This window comes from Hemibagrus wyckioides, linkage group LG04 (assembly GCF_019097595.1).
Source record: "Hemibagrus wyckioides isolate EC202008001 linkage group LG04, SWU_Hwy_1.0, whole genome shotgun sequence".
Classification (NCBI taxonomy): domain Eukaryota; kingdom Metazoa; phylum Chordata; class Actinopteri; order Siluriformes; family Bagridae; genus Hemibagrus; species Hemibagrus wyckioides.
The window spans coordinates 7,558,172-7,573,617 of record NC_080713.1 but is presented as its reverse complement, the minus strand read 5'-3'; the positions used below and the strand labels follow the sequence as shown (position 1 = coordinate 7,573,617).

At 39.2% G+C, this 15,446-nt stretch overlaps 1 protein-coding gene across 1 annotated transcript in view; it reads right to left on the bottom strand.

Annotated features, from left to right (window-relative positions):
- Positions 1–13,348, bottom strand: part of ttc9b (tetratricopeptide repeat domain 9B) — a 32,560-nt gene extending 19,212 nt beyond the window's left edge. The window contains exon 1 of the mRNA XM_058387862.1: positions 12,631–13,348. Coding sequence (XP_058243845.1) covers positions 12,631–13,012 — 382 coding nt within the window. The 5' untranslated portion in view covers positions 13,013–13,348. The remainder of the gene's footprint in view (positions 1–12,630) is intronic.
- Positions 13,349–15,446: the final 2,098 nt, after the last annotated feature.

Genomic DNA, 15,446 nt, shown 5'->3' with positions numbered 1-15,446 from the left:
ACAAAACTCCGCGTGAGGATGAATGGATTCCTGATCAGACTCCTTAAAGCGTCTATACGCAAGTTCGAGAACACTTCGGCTAAAATGTCCTGGCACCTGTCACAAGGCGCTTCTATTCTGATTCTGTTTCTATTCTGAGGCATGTAATCAGCAACTAAACATTTCAAACAAAGGGCTAATCATTCCATTTTTGCAAATTATTTTTCCATGCATGCTTAGATTGCAAATGAACAGGAGGAACAAATTGCTATTTGGATGGAGTAGAAGGAGGATAATCTCCAGTGAGGTTATATATATTCTAAATATCACATAATACAGCACAGTATGTGAATGAAATTGTAGCAGAACGATTTTAGCATAATAACATGCTAGCTAACATGTAGCTGCACTCCAACCAGGCTAACTTCGCAATGTTTTCGCAATGTTAGCTACATTACTAGCTAGCTACATAACTGACTACACACTTTATTTTGAAGTCTGTGAATTTCAATTTCTAAATGTACCTCACAAAATCGAAAAATCCAGCAGTTGCATTCGAAGCTAATCCTCCGAATTCAATCAGTGTAAGGGTTACTAAGTTTCCTAATCCTCACGGAAACTTTCTTGGCTGCGGGGCATATGCATGTATTTGGAGGGAAAGGTTTTTACTCCTGACGTTTGCAGGGATGGCAAGAACTTTGCATTAGAGGTTTTAATAAAAGAGAGACTTCCAGTAATGCTCCACTTAGATACAGACATGCTGAATCTACATGAGAGCAGGACTTACACACTCAAAGCGACTTCCTCACTGAGTTCCAGGAAAACATTATATGGCTTGCTGGAATATCAGCACTTTCTAAATCCCTGTTTGTCTAAGAATTCCACCGTGAATTGGACTATTGATATACTTAAATGGAGACATATTAACTGTGTTTAGAGAAAATTCCACCTGAATGCTCACATTAAAGGTATTCACTATTGGATAATTAAAAGTTTTAAAGGGATAAACTATCCATCCATCCATTTTCTATACCCACTTTATTCCTAATTAGGGTCACAGGGATCTGCTGGAGCCTATCCCAGCACACATTGGGCGAAAGGCAGGGGTACACCCTGGACAGGTCACCAGTCTATCACAGGGCCACACATATAGACAGACAACCACACTCACTCCTATGGGCAATTTAGAATTACCAATCAACCTAATGTACATGTTTTTGGACTGTGGGAGGAAACCGGAGTACCCGGAGTAAACCCACACAGGCACGGGGAGAACATGCAAACACACAGAAAGACCCCTGCCTGTTCGAACCCGGGTAGGATAAACTAGTGTCATTAATTAGGATTCAGGAGTTGTTTTGCCATGTTGATGTTTATCAAAATGGCGGCACCCACGCGAGTTCTGTTCATCGTCTATGCTAAGTAGAATTACAGCACAATTTTAGTCATAGAAGCTTAGGATTTTTTAATAGTTCAGCTGCACTTCTGAGAGAAACGTTGACAATTTTCTGACAATTTTATCGTTTCCACGGTCACTCTGCCTTCATATTATACTGTATCCAATCTAGCTTAATTGCTAGCCAATTGTGAGTCATTACTTCGTCCCTGTCCCTGTCATCTCCTTAGTTTAGTAGTCAGGTCACTGATCCGGAAGTCGGACATGTTTTCAGGGCTGTCAATCGCAATATCCTAGTGTACTGGAACAGTCGCTCTCTAAAAAAAAAATTCCATAATGCACTGCTACATCTTGCGAGCATCGATGCTCGCTATGTTCCCTTAACATATGTTCCCTTCCAGTTCGCTGGAAATGGTGTCATATTTTTTGAAGACTCACAGCTTGAAAAAAAAATTGTCTAGGTGTATTTTTTTAATTGGCAAATAATTTTCCTTCTTTGTAAAAATTAATGGTTAAAATGAGCAAATCCTGGCAATAAAAAAAAGAACATTTAAAGCTTAAATAGTAAAACATGTCTAGAAAAAAGACGTAATAATATTAAAATTGGTTTACTGGAATCTTATAATAAAAATAGTAGAGAAAAATGTGACTAGATGCTAAGATATAATTTTTTGCGGTGTATTTTGTGTTGCCTTTAGAATCTAGCGGAGACTACAAGCATGATGATTTTATCCTTTCTTGATTTTTTTTTTGCATGTTTTAATTGAATATTATCGCTGCTTTATCCATTAAAACTCTTATACTGTATAGTATGTATACCTTTAGTATGTATTGTTTACCTAGAAATGTGCCTATAGTGTATTTTTAAAGTTTTACCCTAATAATCATCCCAAATAAGTCTTTATAAAGGTACTACAGTTCCAGGTAAGTAAATATTAAAGGTACAAAAGATAAAGATACCGCCTTAAGAAAGAGTCAATTTTTTTTCTGCGAGTCAACAGTATTATCTCATCTCTTTACACAGCACATGGTTATTAGTGGAAAGAAGGCAGTGTCTATATTTTTGGAACTATGCAAGGCAGTACCTTAAATAAAATAAAAATAATAATAAAAAAATCGCCCTCAGTAAAGCAGCACTTATGTAACCCAGCATCACATGCTGTTTAAGTCCCTTTTGTCGAAGGCAGTTTTTTCCCTAGACCACAGAGCACTAATATATAGAGCTGATCAGATTTTACGATTTTTTTTATTTCAGGAGACCATTATTAATGAGATTTTTTGAAGGACATAAGCTCCAAAAGCTAGGTAGGTAGTGTTGCAGAGGAATAAGAGCAGGCTTTCACTTGGTGTTCTCCAGGGGGAAAACATGTTGTGCTGCTGACCTGAGGTGTTGATGTTAATGAGGGAGGAGAAGCAGGCTGTTCTCGTTTGACTCGCCTGCCTCGAAACAGGCAGCAAAGCACTGGAGCCTAAAATACAAGACGAACACCTACACACACCATTGCCGAGACATCCAGCAGAAGCTCCACAGAATCGCAACATTGTGGCTACAGCAAGAAGGTTTGCAATTGACAACGATAACACAAAATAGGGAGGATAGAGTTTTCATTTCATTCATTCCAATTATTTTTGACGCAAAATTAGTGCTATCATTAAAATAAATAAATAAACAAACAAAAAAACAGTCAACATTGTGTAACAGTTGTTGAAGTTCTCACTCTCTTTTGTTGCATGGCTCAGACAACTGCAGAAAAAAACATCCAATCGATCAGAACAAGGACGTGCCTCTACTCTCCTGTCCTTAAGGTTATCTGTCATTTTAGAAATCTTTTTCAGCCTGTTTAAAGGCTTCAGAGGAAACCCCGTAGGAAAACATTACATTTATTTTAATGCTGAATTGTACATTTCAGCTTCAGGGGCTCCCAACTGACCCTATCTTTGGGAGATTGTAAATTTAAATTGCAGTGACGACACAGCTATCTCTGGCCAAGAATCATAGAACTGCTTGGCTGGGAATTGCTCTTTCCTCTGTTGATTACAGTGAGACTATTCAATCATAGCAAACATGGCCGTTTGTGCAGGAGTGGAAGTTAGAGTCTACCCATATCATATAACTACAAATATTGGTCGAGTAACTATGGCTGTCTGTACAAATAGAATTTAAGCAATCTTAACATCTCCAAGCTTTTTCAATTAATAATAGGGTTATTGCTCTATTTTAAACGATACCTGGCCTCCTTTTATTCTGCTTCTGCATAGAAGTGGAAAAAAAAAAAAAAAAATCTGACCCATATTCTCTCCAGGAGAAGAAATATTATTTCCCGCAGTTAGATCTCTAGTGGTATAAATAAAGAAATGGGCCTTCAATTCATTTCAATGAGAAAAGAAAAGAACCCCCTTTCCAAAAAACAAACAAAAAACCCTAACATGATTAACATTATACTGTAAATTACGATATGTTAGTCATGGACTGGTGTCAGGATTCTCTATCTCTACATATTCGCCTGCATTCAAGGCCCTAAATTTTGAACCAAAATTTTGCTTTGCACAAATAAATGCAAGGAAATGAAATCGACGATGGGGTTTTTCGGTTTAAGTGATATCATGTGTTGAATTTTGCTCTATGGTACTGAGTGTGAGGCAGGATGGTGGCTTAGTGGTTCGCACTTGCCACACAGCAAGAAGGTCCTGGGTTCGAATCCTGGGTTCGAACAGCCCTGGGCCTTTCTGTGTGGAGTTTGCATGTTCTCCCTGTGCCTGCGTGGGTTCACTCCGGGTACTCCGGTTTCCTCCCACAGTCCAAAAACATGTACATTAGGTTGATTGGTAATTCTAAATTGCCCGTGAGTGTGTGTGGTTGTCTGTCTATATGTGGCCCTGGTGACCTGTCCAGGGTGTACCCCTGCATTTCACTCAATGTGCGCTGGGATAGGCTCCAGCAGATCCCCGTGACCCTAATTAGGAATAAAGTGGGTATAGAAAATGGATGGATGGTGTTCTACTCTGGGTGTGCCCTGCATCTGAGTATTGTATGCATGCATTACCTTGGCAAAAGATATAAAAACTACAACTCTGTGGACCAAAATGTGGATAAACCATGTCTAAAGTAAATTCACTTTTTATGTGGCAGGGAACAGGATGCAGTAACAGACTTCTGGTGAAAAATGGGTTTAAATGATGCTTCAAATGAAATAAACACAGTAGCCTAGGGTAATGACGTATGTTAAATATATGTAAAAAAAAATGCTTCCTTTTATAGTATTTCCATAATAATGTCCATAAAGGAAATATCTCCTTAATCTGCAACTCAAAAGACAGTCCTAGGAAATTCAGATGGTCATGTTTGAGAACGTATAAACTAGCATCTCCCTGACCTTCATTTGTTTCCAAAGTCCAGGTTACAGAAAAGTATGTAACTTTAACCTTCTGTCTTTAGAAGACTCTTGGGGAATAAAAATCTGGATTTCTCCGTTTCTCAGCACGGCTAGTATAAAGTATTCATATAGTTTCACTCTTATTCAGTTCTTTAAAGCCAGAAGTTGTTACCTCCTTCAGGCCAACAAGATTGTATTTACTATGGTGACAGCTCTTGGCAGCTCTCTTGGCCTTGGTGGCCAACACCTTAGAATAAAATAGCATTTAAATGCAGCAAGGATCTACAAATCTAATCCAAACTGTAATCTCTCAACTGAAGACCTTCAGTAAGTGACACCGCATTAAAATGATTTATTTACTTAATCTGCTAATAGCACTTTTCCCCCCCAGCATGCATCTGGCACTTTGTTAGTGCTGGTTAGTGCAGATGTCCATGGCTAAGGTTTTAACACAAAAGAATCGGTGGTCAGATGACTGGACTGTAACTAAGGAACAGATGATACTGAAGCATGGAGACCAGGTCATTTTGAACTGATGCAGCTCCGGTTATTTACACAGTTTACATGGTTAAACGTCAAATATTTACAAGATTATTATTTTATAAAGAAGCAAAATCTGCAACACAAACACAGATCGATTAAGAAAGACATTTTATTGTTAACTAGTAACAAACCAAATAAGATTTTTTTTAAATTTTAGCAACACATTTAGAGCAAATAACTAAAGGTAATGAAAGCCTGCACTGCAGGGGGGGGGCCCTAATTGGAAAAATATGAAGATTTTAACAAATCATTGGCTCGAAAATGAGCAAGAATTACACAAATGCACTCCTGAGACCTCCTGGGCTAATGTTTGCTCAGTGAGCAGTTTGGGGAAAGGATCTTAGTGAGAAATACAATAGTGAAAAGTCGAATAAAGTTGATAATAAAGTCAATAAAAAGCTATCTGCAATTTTTCCCCATGAGGCTTAAAAAGTTAAAGAACTCAAAGCGAAACTCTTTCCAGAAGTCTTACTTTATCTATTGGTTTAATTCTTGCTAATTTCCTGAACAATAATTTGTTATTGACCATTGACTTAATATTTTGCCATTATGGGCTTCCCTTTTTTTTTTTGACTTGAGTGCACTTACCTACAGCAATATAAAGAGTGCACTTATCTACAGCAATATATCTCTTCAGATGAAGGATTTGACTTCCGTATAAAATATGTTCTCAAACCCCAAGTAAGACTGTCGCTTATTTTTTACAGCATGTGTTATAGAGCTTTAATATCTGATTATTCAGTGGTTCATCTCCTAAACTGGTGGATGTCTGGTACTTCTAACACTAATTGTGTTAAAAATATTTAATGTTCATGTGGTTTGAAAACAGATGAGTTTTCATGAGTATGTAACTGAAAAGCGACTTCCAAAGATGAAGAAAAGACTCGACTGGAAATTGTGACAGAAGAGAAGGATCTAAGAGCGCTTGATAGGGAAGAAGTTCAGAAACCCCAGAGACATGATGCTTATTAAGGCTTTGGCATATCACAGAATAAAAGTTTTCTCTGTTCATCACTGTTCCTTAGTCTCCATATTTCTTTTTGACTGCACATTAATTTCTTCGACAACTACCACTTATTACATTAAGCCTCAATTAATTATTACCACTGATTTAAATATATAAGCATTCGGTTTTGGAAATCGACCCTACCACTTCTGATAAAATTATAAATATCTCCTGCAGCAGCTGCAGCTGCATTTGTGGGTTACCAGAGCCATAAATAGTAACATCTGGAGCTGCAAGTACAGCCTCAGGGTTTTCAGGAGTGGGAATGAAGTCACAAAACATATGTCCCAAACATCATAAAGGAAGAACGGTTCTGTCCATGGCAGCACTGGAGAACTCTTGAAACTGACTGTTGAAAATTTTGATGTTTATAAATGTTCTATAACAGCAGCTCTGACATTAGTCAATAGTCAACTTAATATCAATATGCTTTTTCTATAGGAACGACACGTTGGAAATAGTACTTTTATGGTAGACGCTTCACATAACCTAAGAAAGATATAGTGAATTTTTCTGCAAGGAGATGTTTATAAAACATTTATAAAAGGAGTATCTAGTGTTATTACTATGCAGTATTTCTATACTATTACTATTACTATGTAGGGAGACACATCAGGACAGAAAGCTTCCTGGATTTTCATCTTATTAGTCAGTAAGTATTGTAGCAGTATGTGTAAAAGATTAAAAACCATCATGTGTTGGTCTTAAATAAATAAAATATACATATATATATATATATATATATATATATATATATATATAACTAAATTTTAACTCTGCATCATTCCACCCTAATAGTGTTGTAGATTATTTTTCTATAACATCATGCCAGGTTATGTTTTATTCCCTACATCTCACTAGTTATATTTCTGTCTAAAACCATTGTATATCTCATAATGGATTAATCCACACTGGCCTTAAGGGAGCATCAAGAACTAATGCACAGGGTGTGTTCATGTTCGCCCACCAGCATACGCTACATGACTCAGCATCACAAGCCGGTGCAGTCACCTTGCCTGAGAGAAGAGCTCAAACCCCCATTAAACCTCCGTCTCGAACATTAGCAAGAGATCAATCGGTGTTCTGAACAATCGTACACAATATGGATGTGTAAGGGATGAAAGCTACACTTCTGAACTGGATGGAAATCCCGGACTAAATGCCAGCATTCTGTGTGAAAAGGCATCTCTCGTCTTTTTCAGTAGCATAATTCAGTGTCTGGCTGTTTCACACTCCCATCAGATCGCGTTTTGTTTCTACCCTTCAAGCCAAATGGATTTGATTTCCTTAGAGATTTGATGACAGCTCTGTGTTGCTCAAGCAACCCTTTTGGCCTTGGTGGACATTTCTTTAGTTAAATAACACAATAAAGAAAAAGCAAACACTTGTGAGTCTATGAAAATAAGAGGAGGAAAAAAGTCTCTTGTTTAGATCCAAACTTGAATACTTGGATTTCAAATGATCGTATTTATAGTATAGTATTCTAAGGCAAAAAAATAATAATAATAATGAATTCTGATAAATATAATAAATATATTTCTGGCATACTTTCGATTCATATATTTTAAATGATTTAATTCATAAAATACACAAAATACATCCACATCAATTTTCTGCACTGCTTTTTCTACACAGGGTCACAGAGAACCTAGAGACTATCCCAAGGGACTTAGGACAAAAGACAGGAGACACCCTGGACAGAGTGGCAGCCCATCATACACACAAACACTCACACTGCAATCATAATAAAAATAAATAAATAAATAAATAAATAAATAAATAAATAAATAAATATAAACTGACACATGATTGCTGTCTAATAATAATAATAATAATAATAATAATAATAAGAAGAAGAAGAAGAAGAAGAAGAAGAAGAAGAAGAAGAAAATTACACTCTAGGCTAAAATTGTATTATTCTAACATTATATTATTTCTTTGCTTGAGAAAGCAACACAGTTCTAACCTTCTGTGGTGAAAATACATAATTCTGATGTTCATTCTGTCTGTATCAATATCAAATGACAACATAATTGTACAATATATTATATTAAAGAATTAAGTATCTGAATTATTTGTAATTAAAAAATATATTAGACAAACCCAAAAACATTCAAACCACTTGTTAATTTATAATTCTGCTCCTAATCGGCTTATGCTTCTCTCTCTCTCTCTCTCTCTCTCTCTCTCACTGTGGTGTAGAGCTGTTATGTTATAATACAGTACTGTACAGTAGGGTCTGTTCTGAGTGGAACCCCACTGAGATGTTCTGCCATCTGTGGACCTGGCACCAGCTGCCCTCGCCACTCTCACGACCGGCACGGCCTATAAGGAGACCGAGCGAGATCTCAGCTCCTCATCTTCACCTCCCCCACCTCATTCATCAGTTCATCACGCTCACAGCACAGAAATCTTTAAAGAGTGATGGGTTTTTTTTTTTTTTTGCTTTCACATGATTGGCTCCTGGGATGTTGATAAGGCTCTCTCCATGAGGGGAACTATATAATGCTATCTGCTTTCTCCAGAGGGAAAGGGAAAAGAGAGAGAGAGAGAGGGGTTTAAGATATGTCTATATCTAAAATCCTGTTTAATCCGGTCATTCCTAATTACCCAGCCGAGCCAAAAATTCGTAAAAATTCTACACAGACTCGAGCGATTACAAAAGCCTGTATGTAATGAACAGAATTCATTAAAACAACCTAGCAGAGAAAATGTTCATCACAAAGGAGTCAAGTGATCACTTTGGCCTATTATAAAAGCACAATATGAAATCATCCATCTTCACCATCCCAGCATTATCACAATCCATGAAACGCTGTTGATTTTCCGTGTCAGCAGAATAGATGTAGATGTATGATAAATCCACTGTTCCTACAGACATTTCCAGTCCTGGCTACACACACCGGACCAGACAGATCTAATCTAAAATATTTGGAAGATAGAGAAACAATGGAAAAGATTCTACACTGATCAGGCATAACATTATGAGCACTGACAGGTGACATGAATAACACTGATGATCTCCTCATCATGGCACCTGTTAGTGCATATTATCCAGCAAATGAACATTTTGTCCTCAAAGTCGATGTGTTAGAAGCAGGAAAAATGGGCAAGCATAAGGATTTTGATTTTAAGGAGTTTGACAAGGGCCAAATTGTGATGGCTAGACCACTGGATCAGAGCATCTCCAAAACTGCAGCTCTTGTGGGGTGTTCCCGGTCTGCAGTGGTCAGTATCTATCAAAAGTGGTCCAAGGAAGGAACAGTGGTGAAACGGCGACAGGGTCATGGGCGACCAAGGCTCATTGATGCACATGGGGAGTGAAGGCTGGCCTGTGTGATCCGATCCAACAGACGAGACACTGTTGCTCAAATTGCTGAAGAAGTTAATGCTGATTCTGATAGAACGGTGTCAGAATACACAGTGTATGATGGGTCAGGGCTGTTTTGGGAGCAAATGGGGGACCAACACAATATTAGGCCATAATGTTATGCCTGGTCGGTGTATAATCTATTTATTCATATCAGTAATATATCCGAAGGCTGTTGATGCAATGGATGTCCAAATGTTATTGCACCAACCCCACCATCCTGCTATTCATTCAGTCATGATATAGAAAAATAATATACGTCTCCTTTGCCATTTAATGAGACAGCCAAATTTAAGAGAATTTGGCAGCCACATAAGCAAGCCCTCAATCAACTTCCAAATTATTTTCACTAGCCTAACTAGCTGCTCTGCACTGTTATGAGGATTCCACTATAGTACTCTAATAGTTTTTGTAATTCTAGATGATTCATGGCTGTTGGATATTTTACTGAGCTTTCAGTTACTGTTGTTGATTCACATAGAGTTGACTCAAACCCATCACATGGTCAAAATCTGATAGATATATTTTTTTACTAGATCTAGTTCTAAAAAAAACGACAGGTTTTTCAGAACTAAAAACAATATTGCTTGTTCAAAATCTAGCATAAAATCTGTTTTTCTTCAAACAAGAAAACGTTAAAATTGCATTTAAAGATTACATTCCAGTTTCATTGAAAGATGCCTCGTCTACATTTACATCATTATCTAATCTACTACACTCTTACTCCATTTTAAAGACTTTACAGCAGGAGATAAGTCTTCACTACTTCACTAATCGCTGATACATTTAATCACTTCCTTTGCATTATTCTTAGCTTCTTTGTGTGATTATTGTATTTTTTATTGGGGAGTTAAACATTTTCAAATGTTCCCCACTGCCGTATGTAATGAATGAGCAATCATAGAGGGTGGTTTAATGATGATGTCACTGCACAGAAGCATCTCAGACATTTTGAGAGCTGGTATCTGGGCTGGTTTCAGCATCCTCTCGATTAGGGAAACCCTCAGTTGTGAGAGGAAAACACTTCCACTTGGAATCAGCTGCATGGGACACTAATGTACTTATATTATCATGTGATGCCAGGCTACACTTTGTATTAGGATGAATTGATGTCAGTGGTAATAATCAGCGTGCACTTTGACTCAGAGGGATATGCATATTCGTGTATTTGAAATTCTTTCATTTCGAAACGGAATGCATAATGTTTTTTAATGGTGTCTTGATTTTGTGATTGAAAACCTCACAGGAATCGTCTCCAATTACATGCTGCCAAAACGTCCTAACTACCTCACATGATCATGCCATTTAGCCTTCTTCATGAATCTATTCAGACAGATAAACATATTTCATCAGCTCTGATTTGACTCGTGTAATTTCTGTAACGTCTCAGAGCCTGATTAATGCTAGACCCCGGCAAAAAGTCTGACAAATGTACCTGTAACTCAGATACAAAAGCTTCCTGGCCTTGCTCCCTCCTGAGCCCGTGTTTTTATTAAGGGTTACAAACAGACCATTCATCTTCTACTGAAAGGAAATTTCAGTGTGATTTGCTTCTGTGTCGCTGTGTAATATTAAGTCATTTCATTACAAAGACATCATCCAGTTTTTGAGTCATGGAAACATTACATCGCACACAATTGCTCCACTCTCTTTCATTCCACTTCTGAACTAAAGTTATATCGCTGTTGTTCGCTGATGTTAAGGTTTATCGCAGATTTCAGCTTGATACATCCTCGTCCCTGAGATGTGTGTTTCATAAGTGCTACTCAGCGGCTTTTGTAAATAGGCTGTGTCACTTCAAAAGTTGCTGTTGTTGGTGTGGGTCAAATAATAAGAAAGGAGAACTGGTCCTTTTTTTCTACTACAACAAACAGCGCTTTTAAATGTCTTATTTCTGTCTCTCCCTTTCACAAACACCAACAAGAGCAGCATCTGTATTGACTCAGCCTGGCAGGACTAACAGCAGGCTATTCTATCAAATCCCCCCTCCCTACACCCCCACCATACACACCATCTTCGGTGATCGCTCCACCCGAGCACGACTGCTGATGCTGACAGAATCACAAGCTGAAAAAAGACTTTCTGTGCATGCGGAGGTTTGAAGTCCTACACCTTAATCCTAAACTGATAACAACATGACTTTGCTACACACCATGTTCTAGGCATTCGGACCAAATCCGGACGCTTTCATTCTGTTAACATTTTTCAATGTTTCAATGACTGATGCAACATTTCCTTCCAAGATTCCAGGAGTCAGTCTCCAGGAAGAATTAACATAAGTCAGAAATGAGCATCTCCATCATTTTCAGCTCAGCATCTTTCCTTTCCTTTATGGTTAAGGCACATTCATGCACCTACAAAGTGTTCACATCGATCTCCACGTTCTCCATGTAGGTTCACATAAGGTTGTGTTTACATGCAGGGAGACAAACAAAGGAATGCTCGTAGCGGATCACAGCAATGGCACTTTAGAAAAGCAAGCAAGGCACTGCTTAGCTATCCTCTCTTTGTTCCAAAGCCAAAAGTGATGACCACAAGCCACCATAATGCTTCCATAGGAGACCACCAGGGATGATCCTGGCTACAAAACACCAGACCTCTCTCTCTCTCTCTCTCTCTCTCTCCCAAAGCTGGTGGCCATAAACTAAAGGCCATTAACATGATCCTTTTCTCAAATGTATGTTCTATCATACCCTGATTTGGGGATGTCAGCCATTATGGACACCCCATTTAACAGGATCTTTTTCATCTACATGATCACATAGATACCAGATCTCTTTTTTTCAGTGCTATATGGTTTGGGGCACGAGGCATGACAGTGTGGGTAAGATAATGCGCTCAGCATTCCACATTCATCTTTCCAGATCTTGGGCTCTAGGCATTAAAATGCAGTAGACAGCTACAACGGACGCCGATGCAAAAGGAGGCGATCACCACAAAGGCGCTTTTGTCATGGACCGACCTGTCAGGCTGTCGTAGCACTCGATCTCTGTGCTCCTGACGGCGCGCCGCTGCTCCTCGGAGAGCTGTTCGGCGGTGGCTCGGTTCAGCAGCTCCACGTCCCCGCCGCCGCCGCCGCCACCCGCCGCCACCTGCACGCCTTTCAGCTGCAGCAGCGCGCGGTGATACTTCCCGATGGCCTCGCGGAATTTCTTCTCCTTGTAGCAGCGGTGACCCTCCAGCTTGAAGTCGATCGCCTTTTGGATTTTGGCCTCCATCTCCGCGCTTCGTGCTCCGGGTCCTCCGCCTCCGCCTCCTCCACCACCACCTCCTCCTCCGCAGTCGCCTCCGTCTCCACCCGCGGCCTGGCTCCGCTTTACAGGCTGGAGCAGCGTGCTGTGCATAAAGGACGCGGTGCGCTGATAACGCCGACCTCTCACCAAAATAAAGAAAATCCTTGACAGTGAAAAGAAAGCACGTCCACCAGAAAAAAAAGAACGAAAAATAGAACGGAAAAAAACGAGTAAACGTTTCTTTATTTTCTTTTAATCGTGTTATTCTCCTGGACTGTTTTCTCGTTATGATACTGAGGAGGAGGAGGAGGATGCCTTGCGCGACTTCTGAGCTCAGCCAGCCTGTATAACTGCCTGCCTCTCTCTCTCTCTCTCTCACACACACACACACACACACACACCCCGGCACGCGCAGCTTCAGCACCAGGAACGACACCTAAAGCCGCGTGGCATCATGGGAAACGAAAGAGGCTGAGCTGCAAGAAGCTGCTGAAGCTCCAGCACGATCACATTTCACAAACACACTCACCATCAACACACTGGAAACCATGAAGGTTAAAAGGCATAAAGAAATAAGAAAAAAATAAGCATGGATGCAGCTAAGAGGAGGCCCCCTGTGTGAAGCATGGCCACCCTAATAAGACCTTCTTCTTCCAGGTTTCATCCACAATCTCCAGTCTCCTCCCACTGTCCAGAAACATACAGATTATCCATGCTAAATTGCACATGATGCACCTGAACTTGAACTTCTAGATCTTTCCAATAGGTTAGTTTGAATAATAATAATAATAATAATAATAATAATAATAATAATAATGATGATGCAATCCCAGCTACATCTCTTCATCATTTATCAGTTGCAAGGATTGCCAGAGTGTAATAATGTGTAATGCAGCTCACTAACACAGCTGCAAACTATTCCCTGGCCAAATTATTTGAAGGTATAATATTAGATTTCAACAGTTATTAGCTACAGTTAACAAATGATACAGAATTCCTAGAGCTAGAATACTTCATAAGATGTTATGACAGCTGGGACTGTTTTATAGCTTGTTTTTGTTTTTTTAAATGACTAATGAGGATTATACTCAGGCCATATACAGATGGGGCAGCCACATGATATCCTTTTGTATAGATACGGATTAGCCTCACACCCAATAGCCACTGGGCTTAAACTGGTCAGCCCATTGCAAACAGTCTGGATGCGATCCTGTCTTAAACTGAGATGTAGACCTACGTAAAGCTCCTAATGGTTTAAGATTTGACCACTGGCTGGACACTGCATTGCTGGTTTTCTAATAGGAGGCTTGTGGGCTACTATAGAGGTGACTTTGTGGTAGGAAGCTGTAGTTTAACGGGGTTGCAATGTTATGGACGTCTGTGAAATTCATTATTGTCTGCAAGGAAATAAGGAAACATTTATTGCTTATCTATATCCAGGGTTCTTAAAGTGAGGTCTGGGGTTAATAATTTTATAATGTGTTGATCTTGGAGTGGTGCTGAAAACTATTCTACTATTCTAGGTACTAGAGACTAAACCTTCTGCATGCCAGGACCCCTTAAACTGCAAAATAATTTCCACTGATCCCCACAGTAAAGATAAAGATATATTTTATGAAGATATTCCAATCATTCAAGTGTTAGGCTCATTACTTAAATATGTACAATATCCAATTTCTTGGAGTCACAGAGCTTTTCATTATTAAAATGTCAACGCACACATCAAGTCCAAGCTGATAATATTTATAGGTGATTTGTTTTTTGAGTTATTGTGGTTGAATTAAATCCCAAAAGAGATCCAGGCTTTTTTTTTGGAGCTCATTCTATCTATGAGGATGCAGGACACTTATGATTTCAGAAGTAGAACTAGATGATATACTGAACAGCTCAATGGTTTAAGGACAGTATGTGATGACTTAACCCTGCAAAACATGAGCCTTAAATGCTAGGAACATTAGCTTATCATTAGTGACATCTAGAGAATGCTCCACGTTGAAAAGCTAAACCTTCATTGTGTCACTCTTTACACTTTATTAGCAAAAGTATTGGGACACCCCTCCAAATCATTGATTTCAAGTGTTGCTTTTTAGGGGTTGGGCTCGGCCCCTTAGTTCCAGTGAAAAGAACTCTTAATGCTTCAGCATACCAAGACATTTTGGACAGTTTTATGCTCCTAACTTTGTGGGAACAGTTTGGGGATGACCCCTTCCTGTCCCAACATGACTGCACACCAGTGCACAAAGCAAGGTCCATAAAGACATGGATGAGCGAGTTTGGTGTGGAGGAACTAGACTAGTGCTGACCTCAACCTGATAGAACACCTTTGGGATGAATTAGAGCAAAGACTGTGAGCCAGGCCAAAACTGGGACGTCTGCCTTTACATGCACATGAATGTAATATGGAGTTTGCCCGCCCTTTGCAGCTATAACAACTTCAACTCTTCTGAGAAGACTTTCCACAAAGTTTAGGAGTGTGTCTATAGGAATTTTTGACCATTCCTCTAGAAGCGCATTTGTGAGGTCAGGCACTGATGTTGGACGAGAA